Here is a 25,785-nt window from a genome sequence, read left to right as displayed (position 1 = left end):
TGATTAATTTTTGGGTCAAAAATCAACTTTTTTTTTTTCTGCATTTTATATGCTATTCTTATGTTATTTGATCTCAGGAATCCAAATCTGGAAGTCAAATTGATCTATCTATAAAATTGATCGAGTTATCGCCAATTTTTAATTTCGAGCAGAAAAGTGAGATATCTCGAAGGGAAAAAATCGTAGCTCAATTTGAACAACGGATTCGTGTTCCTGAGGTCAAAATACATTAGAAAAGTGTCATTCAATCAATTTTGAAGGATAAAAAAAAATTTCCAAAATTTGAGGTTTTTCCGAAGGGGTTTGAACCCTCGACGTTTGATTAATTTTTGGGTCAAAAATCAACTTTTTTTTTTTCTGGATCTTATATGCTATTCTTATGTAATTTGATCTCAGGAATCCAAATCTGGAAGTCAAATTGATCTATCTATAAAATTGATCGAGTTATCGCCAATTTTTAATTTCGAGCAGAAAAGCTAGATATCTCGAAGGGAAAAAATCGTAGCTCAATTTGAACAACGGATTCGTGTTCCTGAGGTCAAAATACATTAGAAAAGTGTCATTCAATCAATTTTGAAGGATAAAAAAAAATTTCCAAAATTTGAGGTTTTTCCGAAGGGGTTTGAACCCTCGACGTTTGATTAATTTTTGGGTCAAAAATCAACTTTTTTTTTTTCTGCATTTTATATGCTATTCTTATGTTATTTGATCTCAGGAATCCAAATCTGGAAGTCAAATTGATCTATCTATAAAATTGATCGAGTTATCGCCAATTTTTAATTTCGAGCAGAAAAGTGAGATATCTCGAAGGGAAAAAATCGTAGCTCAATTTGAACAACGGATTCGTGTTCCTGAGGTCAAAATACATTAGAAAAGTGTCATTCAATCAATTTTGAAGGATAAAAAAAAATTTCCAAAATTTGAGGTTTTTCCGAAGGGGTTTGAACCCTCGACGTTTGATTAATTTTTGGGTCAAAAATCAACTTTTTTTTTTTCTGGATTTTATATGCTATTCTTATGTAATTTGATCTCAGGAATCCAAATCTGGAAGTCAAATTGATCTATCTATAAAATTGATCGAGTTATCGCCAATTTTTAATTTCGAGCAGAAAAGCTAGATATCTCGAAGGGAAAAAATCGTAGCTCAATTTGAACAACGGATTCGTGTTCCTGAGCTCAAAATACATTAGAAAAGTGTCATTCAATCAATTTTGAAGAATAAAAAAAAATTTCCAAAATTTGAGGTTTTTCCGAAGGGGTTTGAACCCTCGACGTTTGATTAATTTTTGGGTCAAAAATCAACTTTTTTTTTTTCTGGATCTTATATGCTATTCTTATGTAATTTGATCTCAGGAATCCAAATCTGGAAGTCAAATTGATCTATCTATAAAATTGATCGAGTTATCGCCAATTTTTAATTTCGAGCAGAAAAGCTAGATATCTCGAAGGGAAAAAATCGTAGCTCAATTTGAACAACGGATTCGTGTTCCTGAGGTCAAAATACATTAGAAAAGTGTCATTCAATCAATTTTGAAGGATAAAAAAAAATTTCCAAAATTTGAGGTTTTTCCGAAGGGGTTTGAACCCTCGACGTTTGATTAATTTTTGGGTCAAAAATCAACTTTTTTTTTTTCTGCATTTTATATGCTATTCTTATGTTATTTGATCTCAGGAATCCAAATCTGGAAGTCAAATTGATCTATCTATAAAATTGATCGAGTTATCGCCAATTTTTAATTTCGAGCAGAAAAGTGAGATATCTCGAAGGGAAAAAATCGTAGCTCAATTTGAACAACGGATTCGTGTTCCTGAGGTCAAAATACATTAGAAAAGTGTCATTCAATCAATTTTGAAGGATAAAAAAAAATTTCCAAAATTTGAGGTTTTTCCGAAGGGGTTTGAACCCTCGACGTTTGATTAATTTTTGGGTCAAAAATCAACTTTTTTTTTTTCTGGATTTTATATGCTATTCTTATGTAATTTGATCTCAGGAATCCAAATCTGGAAGTCAAATTGATCTATCTATAAAATTGATCGAGTTATCGCCAATTTTTAATTTCGAGCAGAAAAGCTAGATATCTCGAAGGGAAAAAATCGTAGCTCAATTTGAACAACGGATTCGTGTTCCTGAGCTCAAAATACATTAGAAAAGTGTCATTCAATCAATTTTGAAGAATAAAAAAAAATTTCCAAAATTTGAGGTTTTTCCGAAGGGGTTTGAACCCTCGACGTTTGATTAATTTTTGGGTCAAAAATCAACTTTTTTTTTTTCTGGATTTTATATGCTATTCTTATGTAATTTGATCTCAGGAATCCAAATCTGGAAGTCAAATTGATCTATCTATAAAATTGATCGAGTTATCGCCAATTTTTAATTTCGAGCAGAAAAGCTAGATATCTCGAAGGGAAAAAATCGTAGCTCAATTTGAACAACGGATTCGTGTTCCTGAGGTCAAAATACATTAGAAAAGTGTCATTCAATCAATTTTGAAGAATAAAAAAAAATTTCCAAAATTTGAGGTTTTTCCGAAGGGGTTTGAACCCTCGACGTTTGATTAATTTTTGGGTCAAAAATCAACTTTTTTTTTTTCTGGATTTTATATGCTATTCTTATGTAATTTGATCTCAGGAATCCAAATCTGGAAGTCAAATTGATCTATCTATAAAATTGATCGAGTTATCGCCAATTTTTAATTTCGAGCAGAAAAGCTAGATATCTCGAAGGGAAAAAATCGTAGCTCAATTTGAACAACGGATTCGTGTTCCTGAGGTCAAAATACATTAGAAAAGTGTCATTCAATCAATTTTGAAGAATAAAAAAAAATTTCCAAAATTTGAGGTTTTTCCGAAGGGGTTTGAACCCTCGACGTTTGATTAATTTTTGGGTCAAAAATCAACTTTTTTTTTTTCTGGATTTTATATGCTATTCTTATGTAATTTGATCTCAGGAATCCAAATCTGGAAGTCAAATTGATCTATCTATAAAATTGATCGAGTTATCGCCAATTTTTAATTTCGAGCAGAAAAGCTAGATATCTCGAAGGGAAAAAATCGTAGCTCAATTTGAACAACGGATTCGTGTTCCTGAGGTCAAAATACATTAGAAAAGTGTCATTCAATCAATTTTGAAGAATAAAAAAAAATTTCCAAAATTTGAGGTTTTTCCGAAGGGGTTTGAACCCTCGACGTTTGATTAATTTTTGGGTCAAAAATCAACTTTTTTTTTTTCTGGATTTTATATGCTATTCTTATGTAATTTGATCTCAGGAATCCAAATCTGGAAGTCAAATTGATCTATCTATAAAATTGATCGAGTTATCGCCAATTTTTAATTTCGAGCAGAAAAGCTAGATATCTCGAAGGGAAAAAATCGTAGCTCAATTTGAACAACGGATTCGTGTTCCTGAGGTCAAAATACATTAGAAAAGTGTCATTCAATCAATTTTGAAGGATAAAAAAAAATTTCCAAAATTTGAGGTTTTTCCGAAGGGGTTTGAACCCTCGACGTTTGATTAATTTTTGGGTCAAAAATCAACTTTTTTTTTTTCTGGATTTTATATGCTATTCTTATGTAATTTGATCTCAGGAATCCAAATCTGGAAGTCAAATTGATCTATCTATAAAATTGATCGAGTTATCGCCAATTTTTAATTTCGAGCAGAAAAGCTAGATATCTCGAAGGGAAAAAATCGTAGCTCAATTTGAACAACGGATTCGTGTTCCTGAGGTCAAAATACATTAGAAAAGTGTCATTCAATCAATTTTGAAGGATAAAAAAAAATTTTCAAAATTTGAGGTTTTTCCGAAAGGGTTTGAACCCTCGACGTTTGATTAATTTTTGGGTCAAAAATCAACTTTTTTTTTTTCTGGATTTTATATGCTATTCTTATGTAATTTGATCTCAGGAATCCGAATCTGGAAGTCAAATTGATCTATCTATAAAATTGATCGAGTTATCGCCAATTTTGAATTTCGAGCAGAAAAGCTAGATATCTCGAAGGGAAAAAATCGTAGCTCAATTTGAACAACGGATTCGTGTTCTTGAGGTCAAAATACATTAGAAAAGTGTCATTCAATCAATTTTAAAGGATAAAAAAAAATTTCCAAAATTTGAGGTTTTTCCGAAGAGGTTTGAACCCTCGACGTTTGATTAATTTTTGGGTCAAAAATCAACTTTTTTTTTTTCTGGATTTTATATGCTATTCTTATGTAATTTGATCTCAGGAATCCAAATCTGGAAGTCAAATTGATCTATCTATAAAATTGATCGAGTTATCGCCAATTTTTAATTTCGAGCAGAAAAGCTGGATATCTCGAAGGGAAAAAATCGTAGCTCAATTTGAACAACGGATTCGTGTTCCTGAGGTCAAAATACATTAGAAAAGTGTCATTCAATCAATTTTGAAGAATAAAAAAAAATTTCCAAAATTTGAGGTTTTTCCGAAGGGGTTTGAACCCTCGACGTTTGATTAATTTTTGGGTCAAAAATCAACTTTTTTTTTTTCTGGATTTTATATGCTATTCTTATGTAATTTGATCTCAGGAATCCAAATCTGGAAGTCAAATTGATCTATCTATAAAATTGATCGAGTTATCGCCAATTTTTAATTTCGAGCAGAAAAGCTAGATATCTCGAAGGGAAAAAATCGTAGCTCAATTTGAACAACGGATTCGTGTTCCTGAGGTCAAAATACATTAGAAAAGTGTCATTCAATCAATTTTGAAGGATAAAAAAAAATTTCCAAAATTTGAGGTTTTTCCGAAAGGGTTTGAACCCTCGACGTTTGATTAATTTTTGGGTCAAAAATCAACTTTTTTTTTTTCTGGATTTTATATGCTATTCTTATGTAATTTGATCTCAGGAATCCGAATCTGGAAGTCAAATTGATCTATCTATAAAATTGATCGAGTTATCGCCAATTTTGAATTTCGAGCAGAAAAGCTAGATATCTCGAAGGGAAAAAATCGTAGCTCAATTTGAACAACGGATTCGTGTTCTTGAGGTCAAAATACATTAGAAAAGTGTCATTCAATCAATTTTAAAGGATAAAAAAAAATTTCCAAAATTTGAGGTTTTTCCGAAGAGGTTTGAACCCTCGACGTTTGATTAATTTTTGGGTCAAAAATCAACTTTTTTTTTTTCTGGATTTTATATGCTATTCTTATGTAATTTGATCTCAGGAATCCAAATCTGGAAGTCAAATTGATCTATCTATAAAATTGATCGAGTTATCGCCAATTTTTAATTTCGAGCAGAAAAGCTAGATATCTCGAAGGGAAAAAATCGTAGCTCAATTTGAACAACGGATTCGTGTTCCTGAGGTCAAAATACATTAGAAAAGTGTCATTCAATCAATTTTGAAGAATAAAAAAAAATTTCCAAAATTTGAGGTTTTTCCGAAGGGGTTTGAACCCTCGACGTTTGATTAATTTTTGGGTCAAAAATCAACTTTTTTTTTTTCTGGATTTTATATGCTATTCTTATGTAATTTGATCTCAGGAATCCAAATCTGGAAGTCAAATTGATCTATCTATAAAATTGATCGAGTTATCGCCAATTTTTAATTTCGAGCAGAAAAGTGAGATATCTCGAAGGGAAAAAATCGTAGCTCAATTTGAACAACGGATTCGTGTTCCTGAGGTCAAAATACATTAGAAAAGTGTCATTCAATCAATTTTGAAGGATAAAAAAAAATTTCCAAAATTTGAGGTTTTTCCGAAAGGGTTTGAACCCTCGACGTTTGATTAATTTTTGGGTCAAAAATCAACTTTTTTTTTTCTGGATTTTATATGCTATTCTTATGTAATTTGATCTCAGGAATCCAAATCTGGAAGTCAAATTGATCTATCTATAAAATTGATCGAGTTATCGCCAATTTTTAATTTCGAGCAGAAAAGCTAGATATCTCGAAGGGAAAAAATCGTAGCTCAATTTGAACAACGGATTCGTGTTCCTGAGGTCAAAATACATTAGAAAAGTGTCATTCAATCAATTTTGAAGAATAAAAAAAAATTTCCAAAATTTGAGGTTTTTCCGAAGGGGTTTGAACCCTCGACGTTTGATTAATTTTTGGGTCAAAAATCAACTTTTTTTTTTTCTGGATTTTATATGCTATTCTTATGTAATTTGATCTCAGGAATCCAAATCTGGAAGTCAAATTGATCTATCTATAAAATTGATCGAGTTATCGCCAATTTTTAATTTCGAGCAGAAAAGCTAGATATCTCGAAGGGAAAAAATCGTAGCTCAATTTGAACAACGGATTCGTGTTCCTGAGGTCAAAATACATTAGAAAAGTGTCATTCAATCAATTTTGAAGGATAAAAAAAAATTTCCAAAATTTGAGGTTTTTCCGAAAGGGTTTGAACCCTCGACGTTTGATTAATTTTTGGGTCAAAAATCAACTTTTTTTTTTTCTGGATTTTATATGCTATTCTTATGTAATTTGATCTCAGGAATCCGAATCTGGAAGTCAAATTGATCTATCTATAAAATTGATCGAGTTATCGCCAATTTTGAATTTCGAGCAGAAAAGCTAGATATCTCGAAGGGAAAAAATCGTAGCTCAATTTGAACAACGGATTCGTGTTCTTGAGGTCAAAATACATTAGAAAAGTGTCATTCAATCAATTTTAAAGGATAAAAAAAAATTTCCAAAATTTGAGGTTTTTCCGAAGAGGTTTGAACCCTCGACGTTTGATTAATTTTTGGGTCAAAAATCAACTTTTTTTTTTTCTGGATTTTATATGCTATTCTTATGTAATTTGATCTCAGGAATCCAAATCTGGAAGTCAAATTGATCTATCTATAAAATTGATCGAGTTATCGCCAATTTTTAATTTCGAGCAGAAAAGCTAGATATCTCGAAGGGAAAAAATCGTAGCTCAATTTGAACAACGGATTCGTGTTCCTGAGGTCAAAATACATTAGAAAAGTGTCATTCAATCAATTTTGAAGAATAAAAAAAAATTTCCAAAATTTGAGGTTTTTCCGAAGGGGTTTGAACCCTCGACGTTTGATTAATTTTTGGGTCAAAAATCAACTTTTTTTTTTTCTGGATTTTATATGCTATTCTTATGTAATTTGATCTCAGGAATCCAAATCTGGAAGTCAAATTGATCTATCTATAAAATTGATCGAGTTATCGCCAATTTTTAATTTCGAGCAGAAAAGTGAGATATCTCGAAGGGAAAAAATCGTAGCTCAATTTGAACAACGGATTCGTGTTCCTGAGGTCAAAATACATTAGAAAAGTGTCATTCAATCAATTTTGAAGGATAAAAAAAAATTTCCAAAATTTGAGGTTTTTCCGAAGGGGTTTGAACCCTCGACGTTTGATTAATTTTTGGGTCAAAAATCAACTTTTTTTTTTTCTGGATTTTATATGCTATTCTTATGTAATTTGATCTCAGGAATCCTAATCTGGAAGTCAAATTGATCTATCTATAAAATTGATCGAGTTATCGCCAATTTTTAATTTCAAGCAGAAAAGCTAGATATCTCGAAGGGAAAAAATCGTAGCTCAATTTGAACAACGGATTCGTGTTCCTGAGGTCAAAATACATTAGAAAAGTGTCATTCAATCAATTTTGAAGAATAAAAAAAAATTTCCAAAATTTGAGGTTTTTCCGAAGGGGTTTGAACCCTCGACGTTTGATTAATTTTTGGGTCAAAAATCAACTTTTTTTTTTCTGGATTTTATATGCTATTCTTATGTAATTTGATCTCAGGAATCCAAATCTGGAAGTCAAATTGATCTATCTATAAAATTGATCGAGTTATCGCCAATTTTTAATTTCGAGCAGAAAAGCTAGATATCTCGAAGGGAAAAAATCGTAGCTCAATTTGAACAACGGATTCGTGTTCCTGAGGTCAAAATACATTAGAAAAGTGTCATTCAATCAATTTTGAAGGATAAAAAAAAATTTCCAAAATTTGAGGTTTTTCCGAAGGGGTTTGAACCCTCGACGTTTGATTAATTTTTGGGTCAAAAATCAACTTTTTTTTTTCTGGATTTTATATGCTATTCTTATGTAATTTGATCTCAGGAATCCAAATCTGGAAGTCAAATTGATCTATCTATAAAATTGATCGAGTTATCGCCAATTTTTAATTTCGAGCAGAAAAGCTAGATATCTCGAAGGGAAAAAATCGTAGCTCAATTTGAACAACGGATTCGTGTTCCTGAGGTCAAAATACATTAGAAAAGTGTCATTCAATCAATTTTGAAGGATAAAAAAAAATTTCCAAAATTTGAGGTTTTTCCGAAGGGGTTTGAACCCTCGACGTTTGATTAATTTTTGGGTCAAAAATCAACTTTTTTTTTTTCTGGATTTTATATGCTATTCTTATGTAATTTGATCTCAGGAATCCAAATCTGGAAGTCAAATTGATCTATCTATAAAATTGATCGAGTTATCGCCAATTTTTAATTTCGAGCAGAAAAGCTAGATATCTCGAAGGGAAAAAATCGTAGCTCAATTTGAACAACGGATTCGTGTTCCTGAGGTCAAAATACATTAGAAAAGTGTCATTCAATCAATTTTGAAGGATAAAAAAAAATTTCCAAAATTTGAGGTTTTTCCGAAGGGGTTTGAACCCTCGACGTTTGATTAATTTTTGGGTCAAAAATCAACTTTTTTTTTTTCTGGATTTTATATGCTATTCTTATGTAATTTGATCTCAGGAATCCAAATCTGGAAGTCAAATTGATCTATCTATAAAATTGATCGAGTTATCGCCAATTTTTAATTTCGAGCAGAAAAGCTAGATATCTCGAAGGGAAAAAATCGTAGCTCAATTTGAACAACGGATTCGTGTTCCTGAGGTCAAAATACATTAGAAAAGTGTCATTCAATCAACTTTGAAGAATAAAAAATTTTTCCCAAAAGTTGAAAAAATCGTAAGGGGTACCCCTTGGAAAAATCTCAAATTTTGGCCAAAAATTTTTATTCTTTCAAATTGATCGTATGGCACTTTTCTTATGTATTTTGACCTCAGGAATACGAATCCGTTGTTCAAATTGAGCTACGATTTTTTCCTTACGAGATATCTACATTTTTCTGCTCCAAAAAGTGAAAAATTGGCGATAACTCGATCAATTCGATAGATAGATCAATTTGACTTCCAGATTCGGATATCTGGGATTGAAATACATAAAAATAGCATATAGAATACAAATTTTTTCTTCGGTCGAAAATATTTTCAAAATCGATTGTAGGACACTTTTCTTACTTATTTTGACCCCGGGAACACGAATTCGTCGATCAAATTAACATTAGCCACGAATTTTTTCTATCGAGATATCTTGATTTTTTTAATGGACGAATCATTCAAGACGGATTCGAATTCCCGGGTTCGACGTACATTCGAGTAGATCGAGAACGACTTATTATTTTCGGACCCCAAAATCGGAAGAAATCTCGAATTAAGTAACGTCACAAAGCAATAACTGGGCGCGCGTGATATGCTAGTAGGTACCTATGTTTCAAATGATTCGAAAATCCTTGCGAAGTTTTTCCAATGTTGAAAATAAATGAGAGTCATTACTTCAGCAATTTGGTTCGGGTTGCGAAATAGGTGACGTTGGAATAGCAACGACAAAGTTCACATACCTAACTTCGTGCCATGCACGTGAGAAAAAGCTCTGCAACAACAGCGAAGCAATAGTAGATCGGGTATTGTGTCAGTTGCATGAAAACCAGCTTCTGCACCGACGATCAATCAACTCTCCTTCTTCCGTTCGTCTGCGAAACTAGGCTAACGCAAATTGTTAGCTTTTGTTGTACGTGGTAAAAACTTTCCGTTACAACTGATGAAATTTTGAGCAAGTCAACACGTTCTCCAAACTCGTGGTACAGATATACCTATATAGTAGTTCGTGAAGTTTGTGCAGAAACTGCGGTAATGGCCGCGTAAGAAAATCTCTCGTGTTATATCAGCAAGTGAATTTTTTGGAGTAAACAACGGTATAACTCAATAGTTCAAATTCGGACACTTTACGACCAGGCGAAGAACTTTTTCATTTTCGAAATCGTGCAAATTCGGTAAAATTCAACACCTTCGCTCACCTGCGCCGTTCGACTCGATTCATTTTTCCAGCCACTTCCCAACTTTTCCATATCGAATTATACGCGCGGAGCGCGAACGCGAGCACTATAAAAGTCGGGATTTCTTTCGTTGCGTCTTACAATTTAAGAATTCTAAATTCAGCCGAATAGAAGAAAAAATAGGGAAAAAAAAAAATTAAAGAAAATAAAAAGACGAGATTCCAAACTTTGTGGTCCGCGCTGGATCTCGTATGCAGCTCCGCAGCCTGCGTGTCTCCAAATATAACCCCGTGGTATTTGTGGATAGCTGATGGTGTTTCGTTGCAGAAGCTATACGAAGATGTGAAGCGAAGAGAATATGTGCCGTCAGCTACCAGCCATCTCGTTGCTCGCGGAGAATTGTTTTTCAAACGACAAAAAAAAAAAAATAATGAAAAATGAACGAAGAAAATTTCGGAAACCCCGTGACACTCGTTCCAACAAATCTCGTCCAACGGCACGTGAACACCGACTTCTATTTGGAAAACTTGACGATTCAATGAACGCGAAGATCGGGACGATTGCGAAACGGGAAGCACGGGCGTAAAATTGATTATCTTCCCTTGTCCCATCGAGTGAAAATTATTTCGACATTCCTTCTCTTCTTCATTCATTCTATTGGAAGCCCTGCAGGATATTCGCGTCCCCATTTTCGGGACTCGAGTGTTTTTCGTTTTTTAGATCTGCTTATACCCGAGGATACCACCCTCGTAGTCTCACGTGTTTAAAGAAATCCTACGGGGACGTCGGGAGTCGAGACCGGGTACTTGTCGAACAGCTTGAATTTTCGACTCCTACAAATCCCGAGCCCTTCCGAGCAGCACGTGGTTTTCCATAGCTCATCCTCTAATAGATACAACACAGAAATATCTAGCGAGTCTATTTTTCATATTCCGTCTTCTCCGCACGTTCCTTTACACGGCTTCGGATAATTTACGTTTTAGGTATAGAAAAAAACTGTAAGAAAAAAGAAAGAACTTGAAAAAGGAAAAAAGAACCGGCGGAACGACGACCGCTGGAATAGCTGTGTAGGTATACGAGGAGAAACCGAGACGCGTTTGCAGGAAGTATTTTAGTGCCGGGTCGGGACGATTAAAATTAGGAATTTATATCTGGATGTCAGTGAGCGGAGAATACGTCTTCACATCCGCAACCCCGTATTATCGCTTCTATTAATCGTCACCGTAAGGTGCACCGTTCTCGTTTTTCTTTCAATGACGGTTATAATTATCGTCGCAGTATTTTCGTACACCGAAGTCTTTCGGTTGATCGACTTGTACCTTTTTTTCTTTTTTTCTTTCTCTCTTTCTCTTCTTCTTACGTCTCGTGCAGAGAACGAAAATTTTACTTCACCACATCCGTATGAGCGCGGTGCAGGATCATCGCGGGCTCCTCGAGGTATAGCGAGCGGAGTTAAAGTAGGAGAATACGACCCTGCAATTTCATATAGATATACACGGACGCAGACAGACTTTTCGTCTGGTTGCTTCTTGCCGTGGGGAAGTAAAAAGAGGAGACGAAAACGGGAGGAGATATGTACTTACACCGTTGGTCGAGGGAACTTGGAAAAGGCAGGAGACGAGGAAGAAGCGAGGAAGTAATAAGGAGGGAAACAGAGCGGTGATTCAACGAAAATCCCCTCGACCAAAAGAGGTCTACCTTATACCCAGCACACTTCGCAAATAACACATCCTATACCATCTTCTTAGATTATCATACTGAGAAGAAATCTGTCCCGACGTATCAGCGAACATCTTGACGTTGAGTGACAAAAAAAACTCTCGCGGTTTTACCTGCAGATTTTTATTCGGTAACCTGCAACGTTCTTTCCGTCGTCCCCGTAGAATTTTTTCCAGGCTGAAATAAAAATGACAAAAAAAAAAAAAAAGGAAAACAGCAGCAGCAAATTCGCTCAAGGTTGATTTTCCGACACAGCAGCCATTTTGTTCTCAAAAATGGTCCGCTTCGTTCTTTGTCAGACATCGTATAACGCGTTGTACGCGAGCTAGGCGGACGGGACAGACCAACGCCGGCTGCACCGACGATGTATGGAGGCGAACTGGAAACTCGAAACTCGAAGCCAGCGTTGAATTACGCAACGAACGGACACGCGGACGAATAGGTACCCAAGGAAATAAGCGTGTGCCGAGTTTGTAACCGATGCGGCACTGCCGGCGCTTGTACAAGTGCACGTTGCACACCTCCTACTTCCCCGCATACGTTATACCTTCGATTCGGCTCTTCCGATGTAACCATCGTCTGTTACAGTCTGGCTTCACGCATCCACCCCGCGGTTCATCGTATATACGTGTTCCGAACAGTTCTTTAGCACTTCCGTAGCCCGTAACTTTGAACGAACCCTCAGCCGGGGGTATCCGCTCAGAGTCGGACGAACTTTTCGACAAAAGGACAAAATTTCTTTCGAAAATATTTGGCGATTCGACGGGGTGAGAAAAAAAAGAAAAGAAAAAAAAAAAACACAGCACCACCTGTTTCCGACGAGCCATATGCCGGTTGTGTCGTAACAAAATTTCGAGAGAGCGTCGAGCGTTATCTGGTTGATGTTAGCGGAGTGTCGTTGATACGTAAACCGTTAGACTTCTTCACTCAGCACCCAGTTCCATCAACAAACCTCTTTCGCGGACCTCCAAGACGGATTATCTACCCGGGGGTCTCGCAACCCTGACCGAAGGGCTCGAAGTACGGACCCTTGTAACGAACGGACGGAAAAGCATACTGCAGCGAATGGGCGTAATTATCACCCCGCCATTGTAACGTGTTGTTTAGGAAAGATTGGAACGGAAGAAATTTATATTAGGGAAACATATCGATCCCCCTAGCGGAGATAAAACCGTCGGATGAACGTCTCCGATAAAACGAATCCTCTCGAGAGGGCTAAATTAATGCCTCCTTACACAGCTTCCTTCGCTGAGAAAACAAGGGTATACGTACACGTCGTCTCGTCGCTCTTCTTGATCATTAACCGTTCAATTATCGTTTCAGCGTATAGTTCGTTGACAATGAAAGCAAAACTCTCCCTTATCGCATATATAGACGAGCTCCCGCGTGGAGCGGAAACCAATTTTTCGCCAAAGTTTTGCCGACCGTTAGAACGATATTTTTCATCCACTATTTTCTCTTTCGTTATTTTTCAGACGTCCAGAGATGAGAGACCCACGTCGAGTCCGGCCGGTGGCAATCAACCCCTTACTCCGACGCCGTCTCCGTCACCGGTCGCCGACGCTCCCATCGGAAAGGCCCTCATGGAAGCTGCGCTTCTTCAGGCAGAAACAATACCTCCACCTTTGGTAGTAACACCTCCTGGTTATTGGGTCGATGGCACCGATCATCAACACACCCTGGACTCGTCCGGAAGAGCTTTGTTACCGGCTCATCCGGCCTCGCAATTACCAACAATAGATCAGGACGACACGGCCAAATATTACCGACGTTTTTACGTGGGAAGGGTGAGTTTCAAAGTCCTCGTCTTTTTGAGAGAAAAATTTTTTTTTCATTCGCTCGTTGCGTCGCAAGTTCTCTCTTCGAGCGTAGAAAGTTACGGAACGATACGCGGCGGCGACCCGTGCGGTCGGCGGACGCGGCGACGGATCGCGGAGGTAGTGAAATTTTACTCGTTCTTTATTTTCCCCCGATCTTTTCGCGCATTTTATTATGCAACAGCGTGCAACGTCCAGCCGTAGACGGGGTCGAGAAACCGTCGCCGTTGTCTTATCTACGCTGGCGAAGGCGTGACTGCACCCTTCGCTTTGAATTTTTATCACGTCCACGACTGGCTGAGGGGGAGAAATCTTCCTTCCTTCCATGATTTTCCCGACTATACGTGTATACCTATGTGTAACCAAGTTTCCCTCGTTTTTGTCTTACCACCGCGGTGATAAATGGATAAGCAAGTGAATAAGTAAACGAGCAAACTCGAGCTGTTATATGCAAATTCGTCACCGAATAGCGGCTACCAATTTTCTTAACTAGACTCCATTCTTCCAATTTTATCCCCGTTATGTTTTTTTTTCTTCTACGTGTCCGAGCAAAGACGACGTAGAACGTAACGGTGAATTTCATTACTCGTCGCTATCAATTAAAGTGTAACGCACTCAGAAGTTGAGCTTCTGCATAGCCCGAAGCTTTTCAGATACCGAGAGAAAAGCTTCGCTAACAAAAAGCGTAGTAGATAATGCGCAGCAGGTATACGGCTGTGATACTCCATCGTGTTATTTATTTCTAAGAAAAAAAAAAACTGGGCAGCGAGGAGAAGAAAGATCAACCGGAGAAACGAACGTTTTCAGTTTTTTAAAAAGTGCATCGCAACCAGTGACTGGAGCTTTGAAAATTTTCCCCACACTTTCTGCATATTGTATACAACCGCAGTCCGCGCGTTCGTTTACACTCAGATAAAATGAAATGTAATTTTTCTATTCAACTGCGGTTTGGCACACTTCCTATATGTGATTTACTTTCCACGTTGAGTGCATACAAACTGTACCGTACACAGCTCGGTTTATCGCGCTTGCGAGTCACCGGGTACCTCTACCGCAAGGAGTTCCGCCGGTGTTACGTCGCTTCATTTTTCCCCATCTTCGTCGTTCGTTTTTCATCGCGAAACGAAATCACGACGTTCGTTGAAACGTTGAAAATTCATCGCGGGTCCAGCGGACGTTGCGGACACACCCGGTACAGTTCGCGCTTCGAGACTCCGGTGCGAATGTGTACAAGTGAGAGTGGGGTGAAGTAAGATTATTATAAGGCGGTGGAAGTCGAGGGGACTCCTTTTCGCGAAATAATCCCCGGAAGAAGGCACCTCAACTTCACCGCTTGAATACGCACTTCGCTCTTACAGTATACGCGGTGGACACCCATACTTCAGGTATAGGCCATATCTGGAGTTTCACGTACGCACATATTGCGATACTATATAGTATACACACCGCGCCATATTATACCTGCGGAGTTTCAGAGTACAGGTATACTACTCGGGCGTGGGAGTGGGAACGTTCTCATAGCCTCTGCCGGTTTCCGAGGCAGTCGCCCGTGACTTCCATCCTTATTTTCCTGCCTCCCTTCTCTTCCTTTCCCTCGCCGTACCGCGCCATACCTTAACTCACCTTGCTTTACCTTCTTCCCTTCGCTTCTCCTCCCTTCCTCTCTCTCTACTCCTATCCCTTTCCCTGTTTTACTCGGGTCTACGGTAAGTTGGAAGGAATCGCTCGTATCTACCCGCGTTCATCTGCTGCCGGCTAACAACTCCGCGACGTTAGTTCGTGGAGAGAAGGAACCCTCGGCCGTTTGCGCAACGTCGTATACCGCGTTACAGTATACTGCTACAATTATTATACATACCGTCTTAGACGGATGAATTTCTGTTTAATATATTTCAGATTGTGAGATATGACGTTCACGGTTATATCCGGACGGGGGGGAACAATTATTTCCATCCGTCCATCTGTTTGTTAAAAATTTTCTTCTATCTGAGGTCTGAGATCGCGTTTGTTCGTATTTAGGTATCAAAAAAAAATTTATCCATCCAGCACGAGAAGTGCACGAGTTATACCGGGTATCGCGACGATCGATCGGATCTACGATGAATTGCGAGGAGAGATGCGGACGTACTGGAGTAAAAAAAAAAAAAAAAAAAAAAAAAAAAAAAAAAAAAAAAAAAAAAAAAAAAAAAAAAAAAAAAAAAAGGTAAAATAATTCGCGCGACTTCCTCGCGTGATAGCGATGAAAATTATTTGATTTATATTACAGGACCGTAACGAGTTTTCAGCATAATAACGGGTGCGTGTAATTACATAGATCGATCGTCAAGTGCGAGTGGGTTGTAAGAAATGAAAAAAATATAAATTAGGTATACGTAATATCGAACGTTATTCTAGATCTGCGATTATTATCCCTCGCTGTAATTGAATCTCTACGTTTCTATTTGTTTTTTTCTTCATTTGAGTTTTTTTTTTTTAACGTAACAATCGCGTGTCTCTACTTTATTCGCAGTGTTTTGTACGGCGATTGGCTTAAAGAGAAGAAAAAAAAAAAAAACGGAGATGAATTAAAAAAATTAAACGTACAAGACGACGGATCGAGCCAAAAGCGAGGAATGCCGTGTTTGCCAGACGTTAAAATTGACGATGATCCAGCTCCGTACAGCGCGATATAGGTAACAATCGTAATTGCCTCACCTTCGTATTATGAGTATTTATATATTAAAACCGAAATTTGCATAATAATCCGCAGGTCATTAAATTCTTTCGTAATATACCTGTGTACAGGTTTGAATATACGTACGTACGAGCACGTGCATACGTGTACGTAAATTAATAAGCTATTCTTCCATCTCGATTTCCCTCGTCCCGCCCGCATATTATGGGAAACGTTTGTACAAAGAAAGTATTGTAACGTCGGGTTTTACAAACGAATATAAATTTGATACGAAGAGCCATCAAAACCGAAGCGCGGCGTTCATAATATCTATTTCGTGGGCACGATTGTGCGATGAAAAAAAAAAAAAAAGAACGAATAAAATGAGTAGAAGAATAAGAAGAAAAAACGGGTATAAGGGAGAGAACAATTCTATATTTTTTAAAAAGAAGAACCGGTCGTATACTAATACATTACTCCGATGAAGATAATCGTACAACGGTGTGTAATATACCTATATACGTTATACATAGAGGAACAACAAATACCTCACGACCTCTTTTGAAACAAACAACTTATTAACATAAAGAAAAGCGCATATGTGTTTGAAGAATCGACGTATATTTAAGATCGTGTGCAACGGTTTCCGTCACACCTAACGCTCAACATCCTATACCGGTACGCGCGTGGATTACTTTTTGTATGTAAAAAGTAGAACGAGTCGTTTCAAACGAACCCACGTACGTGGTTTTTTCTTTTTTTCTTTTTTTTTTTCTTTCTTCTTTCTCATTGTACGTAGGACTACATACCGATCGAAAGTACTTGTGCCAAATGTTCTTTTGGTAGGGAATTACTCAATCGATCGGTAAAATGTTACGCGATGCGATTAAAATTAAAAAAAAAATAATACAAACTCCGATCATGACGCACAATACGAATAGGGTATGTATCGTACGCGGTGGTTCGTTGCCCTCGTCTGGACGATTTCCAAGTTGAATTGGTGGCTCCGAACGGCGACTGTCGTCGTGAATGAAAAAAAAAACAAACCACCCTCGCAGAAAATTCATCAGCTTACGACTTACTCGTGTTTCGTAGGTCGGGGACAGGGTGGGTGAGATTACCTATTTATTAGTCACACCCGTAGAGACACGCACTCCGTGACGCATTCTGCGGTACATTATCTCCTTTAGTTTTGTAAGGTAAAAGTTTGTGGGTTGGTTGCGTACGTTGGGTGAACGCGCGGGCTGCTCAAGATGCGGTCAGCAGGTATGGGTGTGGTGTAGGAACTTTCTTCTGTCACGCGATACACCGTATAATCGTTAACCTTCTCCGCAGATTGGAAGATCTAGGTCCCCCCTAATTATGCTTCTTATTCTTTCTCGTTCCTTTTTTTGTCAGATAAATAAGTAAAAAGTTGGACGCAGACGTTGAAAAATCGTCGTGCGTTACGGAGGTAGTAATACACGGTATGATAATAAGAACGGCGGGGAATGAAGATCGCGACGATATAATCGGTCGAACGATGCTGCATCGATTGCAGAGGAGTGGTGATAATTATAACGTAAGTAATGGTAACGATAACGGCAACAATACGACCATTTAAATTCTCCGTGTAACGAACCTCCTCCAGCTGTTGGACTTTTTATATCAGTTTTAATATATATTACTTGTAGCTATGGAGATAGGTAAAATACACAGAGGAGGAAAATTCAGTCGGCCGACCGATATTCGAAACGATAACCCGGGAGGGATCGGTGTATGCTTCGATGCTTTTGTAAATAGGAACGTCAACAGTTCGATAAAGTGGGTCTATATATGTATATATATGTAAAGGTAGGTATATAGGCGCACAAATGCGATATCGGTTATTATCGTATGGACAGAAAAACTGAACTAAAACTAATCGGAAGGAATGAGACAATATCGTTTGATCGATTCCGACGATCCCATCGGCGGCCTCGCCAAACATGACGTAACACATTATTTTTTTACCTTTATTTATTCATTTTCATTACTTTTTGCTCTATTTTGCATCGTGCTACTCCGTCGACTCCGTATGCGTGTACAGGAAATTAACCGATATCGATTTTATAGACCTGAATAAATTGTTCAGAAATCATCGTCTACTCGATCGCCATTTAATCATAACGTAGGTACACGCGCACATTTCGGAATCCTGCGTAAATCTTTTCTTTTTTTGCACGTAGGTTTAACGTCCCTCCCGGTATGTATGTAACTATACGTACGATAGATACGCGTACATGTACAAATATTATACGTCATGCGTCGCCGAGCACTGCACACTGCGAGAATTATTAGAAATAATTGCGTGAATCATCGTAATGATCAGTCGTCGACCTAGATACGAATTTCCGCTACGTGTTATTGCTACTTCCTAATTTTTTTCTTCTTCTTGTTTTTAATTTGCAAACTTTTCTTGTTTCTCTTTTATCAAATTTTACCGATCGATCGCAAAAGTTGGCCGTTGGTCAAACACATTTCGATCCATTCGAAAAAATGGAATAAATGAATTTACATCGGTGAGAAATATTGAAAAATATTGCACATATTCGGCCGCTCGACGGCATCAATTTTATCAGAGTTTATCACCCTATTGACTTACTATTAGTTTCCCGTTGAAACAACGCACAGAGAAGATATTGTAACAATAACGCGAAGATCGATTCAAATTGGATTCGCGTATCGATCGTCCTCCTGGTATTTCTTCAATATAAAGACGGAACGCGTCGCTCTTCGGGGGTAAGAGTCCGGTCATTAATCTCCGAGAATCTGTCGAGTCTCCGCATACGTTATACCTTGCCTCTCCCAATCAAGGTAATTGACGAGATTGGTCAGACCCTTACGGCCCTATGGTAGTTTTCGAGATCAAGATCAAGTCGAATCACGCAACGAAACGAAAGAAGCGAGAAGCCTTCGTATATATTCGAATGTTCGAACTCTCGTGGACTTCGGGACCATAAAATCCCACACTTTGGTAAGAGAATAAAAATAAGTGAGCTCGTCGCACCGCGTCATCGAGATACACACGCGTGTAACGCAGACGGTCATGTTGCACTGTCGTGTGTACCTTCGCGGTACAATCGCGTAGATGGAATTCTCGAGATATTATAGCTTTTCCAATAATATTACCGCATCATGCCCGCTGCAAGTTTTCAATCCTTACCTCCGCAGCGGACCACGATACGTGTCCATATTTTTACCGTCTAACTCGGACCACACAGTTCGTAGGAACAGAGAGTTCGAAAACAAGCGCGGATATTGCGCTTCGCGTTCTAACAACCTGGAGAACGACGGTAAACTCCTATAAACTGCCCCGTAGTTTCGTCGTCCTTTCGAGTTCTCTCGGACGTTAAGATCGGACGGTATCGCGGAGAAAGCTTGGGGAATAACGCGAATATCCGCGAATTGAATCATTCCATCTCCACCTACGCCGCGGATACCTATACGTACAGATTCTTCTTTCTTTCCTCTCTTTTTTAGCCCAGGTCGCGCAAAATACCCGATCACTTCTTCGATTGTTGTTTTCTTTTTCCAATTCGTTAAAATTCAGCTAGAGAAAAAAAAAGGAGAATTGAAACGACCACTGGCGGTTACGTTTCACTTTGCATACACTCTACATGTAACGTGCATTGAACGGGTAGGTACCGTTTTCAAACGAAGTGCAACGCAACGCGCTCGCTTTTTTGCAATTTCTACACACGCGGACGTCTTTATGTAAGTGACAGGTCACTGGTTCTCGAAACGTCGTTTCTCATTAGGTGCATTTCCTATATACGTATACACATTCTCGTGTGTGCGTGTGTATATGAATCGCTCCTAAACTCCACCGGCGTAACAGTTGCTTGACCCTTTGACCCTTACGGAGGGTATACAACTTTCAACCTTTTTACTGGAAATCCGCAGTAAAAAGAGGATGTACGGTACACCGGCAACGGAGCGGCGTTCTTCCAGTGCACGGAAACTCGACCACGTAGACGTATTTCCGTTTAGAACGACGAGGCTCTACGTGCGACTGCAGTCGAAAGTATACACACATACAAGCGAGACGTATTACGACGAGCGGCATCGGTTACAGTTTCAAACACACCCCGTTCGAACAAAACGTTCGACACATTTTTATTCCCATTGCTTATTTTCTTCCTTTCTGTTTGCAGGAACACATGAACCTGGTGGGAAGGGACCCGGATCACGGACCGGTACTCGTCTCGGTGAAGGCGGAATCTGTCGCGGGGCAAGAACACTGGAGAGTACTCCTCAGACTCAGGGCCGGTTCGATGCACGAACTCATTCCAGCTACCGCTCTCGGACCAAATCCCTCGCCCGTCAGGATGGTCAAGGTGGGTGACGCGTCTGTAAAAGAGTGAAAAATAGAAAAAATAACGCCATCCACCAACGAGGTGTAGGTATATCGATCGCGAAGAAGTCACCCCTGTTGAGGCGTCGGTGTTTCACTTTTTCTTACATCACCGGTATAGAACGGAATATTGTAATGCGATGAAGAGATAAACAGTCGCGCACGCGTTTTCCAAGGGTATACGGCGATACGGCGACGTACGTGAGTCAGAGATCAAAGATTTGAGCCGCGCGTTAAAAATTCTTTGATGACATCGGAGCGGGCTAGGCGCGGTGTTGCGCTTATCGGCGTACGTACATGTAATATGGATATTGGATAACCACCACTTGGGAGGGATCTTTACCTCTGAATAAGAGGAAGGTGGGGCGTCGTAATAATTCTGTCCATTATCTTCGCCTTATTTGCGTTGACTGCACGTCCTACGCGCCCGTGTTCAAACAATCGAAGAATTTTCTCCTCCTCCCCCTCCCCCGTTGCATGCTGCAAGCGTAGGCTGAAAACGGAATTGAACGAACTTTGAATGGCGCTCGAGATTTGTTGGAAGTACGCTGGAAGGGACGTACGACTGGCGCCGCTGGCCACCGACTCCACGTCTACTTCTCGACCGAGAAATGTAAAATATCCCTCTATGTAAATTAAAAAAAAGATTCGATATTTGACGGTTTGTTTTTCAAGTTTCTTCGTTTCTCAATTCGTAAATCATTCCCCTAAGTAAAAAATTACTTCCACCTAATGATTACTCGGTCGATCGCACGAGTAGATGATTTTGGCTTTCAGATTTGGTTTCCTGAGCTGATTATATGTGAGAGTGCTCTTGAAGGACCAAAGAAAAATTCGATTTTTGAGCTGAAAGTAAAGTAGTTTAAAAATTGATTGTATTACACTTTTCTGTCGTATTTTGGCCTCAGGAATCCAAATCTCGAAGAAAAATTGATCTATCTCTGAAATTGACCGAGTTATCGCCAATTTTCAGCTTTTTGGGGTCAAAAATAAAAAATTGATTTTTTAGTCTATCTCAATGAAATTTGAGCTCAGGAATCCGAATCCGAAAGAAAAATTGATCTATCTGCAAAAATGACCGAGTTATCTTCAATTTTTCGCATTTTTTGGTACAAATTTGAGGATATCTCGAAGGGAAAAAATCGTAGCTCATTTTGGACAACGGATTCGTGTTCCTGAGGTCAAAATACATAAGAAAAGTGCCATACGATCAATTTTTAAAAATAAAAATTTTTGGCCAAAATTTGAAAAAATCGTAAGGGGTACCCCTTGGAAAAATCTCAAATTTTGGCCAAAAATTTTTATTTTTTAAAATTGATCGTATGGCACTTTTCTTATGTATTTCGACCTCAGGAACACGAATCCGAAAGCCAAATTGAGCTACGATTTTTTCCCTTCGAGATATCCTCAAATTTATGCAAAAAAATGCGAAAAAATGGGGATAACTCGATCATTTTTCAAGATAGACCAATTTTTCTTTCGGATTCAGATTCCTGAGCTCAAATTACATTAATATAGACTAAAAAATCAATTTTTTATTTTTGACCCCAAAAAGCTGAAAATTAGCGATAACTCGGTCAATTTTAGAGATAGATCAATTTTTCTTTCAGATTCGGATTCCTGAGGTCAAAATACGTAAGAAAAGCATATTAAACCCAATTAAACAAATGATTAATTTTTTGCTTAATAGTGCGAAGTTGGTGCAAGTGCAGCTGCATCACTGCCCCTGCATGCAGGTGTTTTTTAATACTTTTTTTCGTTGATTTTCGATCAGTAATCTCTCCCTGATTTTTGTACTGTATAAAAATATGTAGGTAGCAAACAAAGGCAAATCCACCCCTCATTAGATACATATCGTAGCATGATTCTACTTCGCGAATTAAACTATAGAGATGAATAAGGTAAAATTAAAACAAAAAAAAACAAGAAAAACTAACGCCTATGAAACTTTGTGGACATACAGGTCAATATAAATTATACATAATAAAAGATCCCGAATAAGTGCCTTTAAAAAAAAAAGAGAAAGAAATTAATGAAGGAAAAAAATTCACCCGTTACTATCTTTTGCACTGCACCAGGTGCATATACCACCGACGCCAACTATCGCTAATTATCCGATAAATATTGCGGGTTAGTTATATTTTTGCACGTACCGCTCGCCCGCTTCTTGAATAAACCTTCCGCATTATGCAGACTTCGTTCGTTTATTTTTCGTTATTATTTTCTTTAGTTTTTTCTTACGTCATTTTATTAGTCCGAGATTCTGAAAAATCGTCGAACCCGCAAACCCTTCGGATACTTGTGACTACGGATGAAATGTTCTTCGATCTGTAATCGAAAAGCTTAGCCGACTCTCGGCATTCGAAATGAATTTTATCAGCGGTGGAAAAAGTCTTCGCGTTAGCCTAATTGTCTCGGTCTTCGTCCCTGTCCTACTCATCGGGAGGACTCGTATCGAAGGTCGTCACGTCTCGATATTCTCGATCTTGGATATGCCAATATACGACGATTAATATGCGCAAAGTAAAGCGGTTGGTACATCGTCGTGTCCCTTTATGACTCTGAAATCTTTAAAAGGGAATCATCGCCAAAACTTGATTCAATGTTTCTCTTACCCATGCAGGTCGCAAAAATTCATTATACAAAGACCTGATTCGCGATTTCGAACTCGAAATGAAAATTCGCACTTTTTTAATCAACTCACCTTTTTTTTTTTATCTTGGTGTTTCAGATGCTGAAAGACGGTCTGACCGTGAACGCGTTGTCTCCTGTGATTTGCTCAGGAGCCGGTGCGATGATCGCTCGTTACGACGAACACGCTTTGGACACCAGATTTAAATTTGGAGTTCTCCATCAGCGCGCCGGTCAGGTGACCGAAGAGAAACTTTTCGGTAACCGGCAAATGACGCCGGCGTTTTCCGAGTTTCTGGATCTCCTTGGCCAGAGGATAAAGCTCAAGGATCATAAAGGGTGAGCCTTCCTTCATTTCCTTTGGACAGAGTATCGCGTTTACCCCGATGAGAGAACTCCGATATCGCGAGCCCCCGATCTTCGAATCCCGCAAAACCCGCGGACGAATTCGGAGCTCTTCGCGAAGCCAATTACCCCCGGTGTGTACGGATACCGCGGTATATTCAGTCGGTTTTCTCAGGGAAAGGAAAAAAAAAAAGCTAAGAACGCGAGAGGTACACATCAGCGACGAAGCCAAGCCTTCCGATAATCGCGTTATAACGCGGCGATGGCTCTTCCGCACTGTTTTACTCCAGTCGCTTCTTTTTTTCCTCTTTTTTTTTTTCTTCTTCCTCCTCAGCCATTAGTTTTCCGCCGCTTCGAAAAATGAGCGGAAAACATGATGGAAAAAGTAAATTAGGTGCGATAAATAAAATGAAGTCCGTTTTAATCGCGGTACGCGGGGTTTTACGTTACGTTGGGTTGCGTGAGAGACCTTCATGTTTATTGCATGGGTCTGAAGTAGCTGCAAATATCACCTTATGGGACTTCGAATTGCTCCGGGGTATAATTCTTTCAACGACTTTGTAGATTGGCATTCGATTCCAATTGACCTAGAAGTGGTTTTTCCTCCAAACGTCGATTTGTTATACACGCTCCGTACTCCGTATTGTAGGTATACGCTTACGTCTATACGCGTGCAGAATTTCTCACCCAGTCCGACACTGAGGTAGGTAGGTATATTCAATCCTCATCGATCCATCGATCGTTCGCTCGCTCGCGGTCGTAACCGATTTTCAGATGACCAGACGTAATTCTTACGATTAATTAACTCGCTCAGAAACATGACGCCTGAAACATCATTGTTCATTGTACCATAACACTGCGATCGTTGTGTGAAATCTAACAATTGTACGACGCTTATCGAATTCCTTTTGCGGCTATCGCAAGAAAGGAGAGAAAAAAAAAATTGAGGAAAAAAAAAACGTTACATAAAAGATATTCGCCATTCGAACGCCGTGTACACTATTTATCTAATACTGAATTAATCATGACTTTCGATCCCCTTTTTTTTTTCGTCCGTCGAATCGATGGCGGGGCCAACGGCGGCACGCTGTACACGTGGTAAAAAGTTCTTCCAATCAAGCTAAGTTTTGGTCAGACATTCGCCGGGAGTGAGGTCCACGCAATTAAGTGTTTGGGATAGAACACGTTTGGATCGAAGGCTAAGGCCAGGAATAGTTTGGCAATCGTTCCTTGAATATTTGGGGTCAAGAATCCAGCTGTAACGAATAAACGATCGTCCACAAATTAAGCGTCACGTGATTAGAACTGCTGACTAATTCAACTGAAATAAAATTACGTTTCCGTAATCAATTAGCGACATTATACTGCCCACGTTACCCAAGCGTACACATGACTCATTTCGATTCCCCAGCGTGTGTTCGTCGCGTCTGCACCCACCTTATTTAACGACTTGACGCGATGCAAGAGTGAAAAATGCCTTCCGATCTGTTGAGATGGTTTTTTTTATTTTCTTGTCAATTTTTTTTTTTTTTTTTTTTTTTTCTTTCAATTTGCAATTTGGTCGACCTACAAAACGCGTGCTCGAGATTAGGGTATAACACTTTTATAAGTTATATATGCACGTAGACGACACGGATCGTTAGCGAAATATGAAACTGACCCCTCTAGGGGCTTGGCTTCGGATATCGAGCGGTGACCCACCTCGTTATTTCCACAAACCTGATCGATTAGCTAATTAATAAAGTTCCTATTACTGTTAATCCCAGGTATCGCGGGGGATTGGATACCCGACACGGTCAAACTGGCGACTCCGCTGTATACGAGGTGTTCAGGGGGCGAGAAGTTTTATTTCACGTCGCATCGCTGCTACCTTATAGCCCCGGTGATTCTCAACAGCTACAACGTAAACGTCACATCGGTAATGACATCGTCGCCATAATATTCCAGGAAGAACAAACACCCTTCAGTCCCGACATGATTGCCAGCCACTTTTTACACGCTTTTATAGTCGTACAGGTCATCGATCCTTGCACACCGAATACCAGGTAATTTTCGCTGTTTTTTTATTACCCAGTTTTATTATAATTTCACTTATTTCACCGTTATTTGTATCGGAGTTATCAAAATTAGTTATCATATCTGACTTGACGACGATTCAGATTCATGCTTATCTTGTTTTTTTTCTGTACGATCAA

The 25,785-nt window shown here is 38.6% G+C and overlaps 1 protein-coding gene across 3 annotated transcripts in view; it reads left to right on the top strand.

Annotated features, from left to right (window-relative positions):
- LOC105688918 (rap1 GTPase-activating protein 1) overlaps positions 1–25,785 on the top strand; it is a 152,344-nt gene that overhangs the window by 122,564 nt on the left and 3,995 nt on the right. For all 3 annotated transcript variants that reach the window (XM_025746856.2, XM_025746857.2, XM_025746858.2), the window contains exons 4-7: positions 13,245–13,556; positions 20,415–20,597; positions 23,346–23,584; positions 25,357–25,635. In XM_025746856.2, the coding sequence (XP_025602641.2) occupies positions 13,245–13,556; positions 20,415–20,597; positions 23,346–23,584; positions 25,357–25,635 (1,013 nt within the window). The remainder of the gene's footprint in view (positions 1–13,244; positions 13,557–20,414; positions 20,598–23,345; positions 23,585–25,356; positions 25,636–25,785) is intronic.

This window comes from Athalia rosae, chromosome 4 (genome assembly GCF_917208135.1).
Source record: "Athalia rosae chromosome 4, iyAthRosa1.1, whole genome shotgun sequence".
In the NCBI taxonomy this organism is placed as follows: Eukaryota; Metazoa; Arthropoda; class Insecta; order Hymenoptera; family Athaliidae; genus Athalia; species Athalia rosae.
This window is presented reverse-complemented; position numbering and strand designations above follow the sequence as displayed.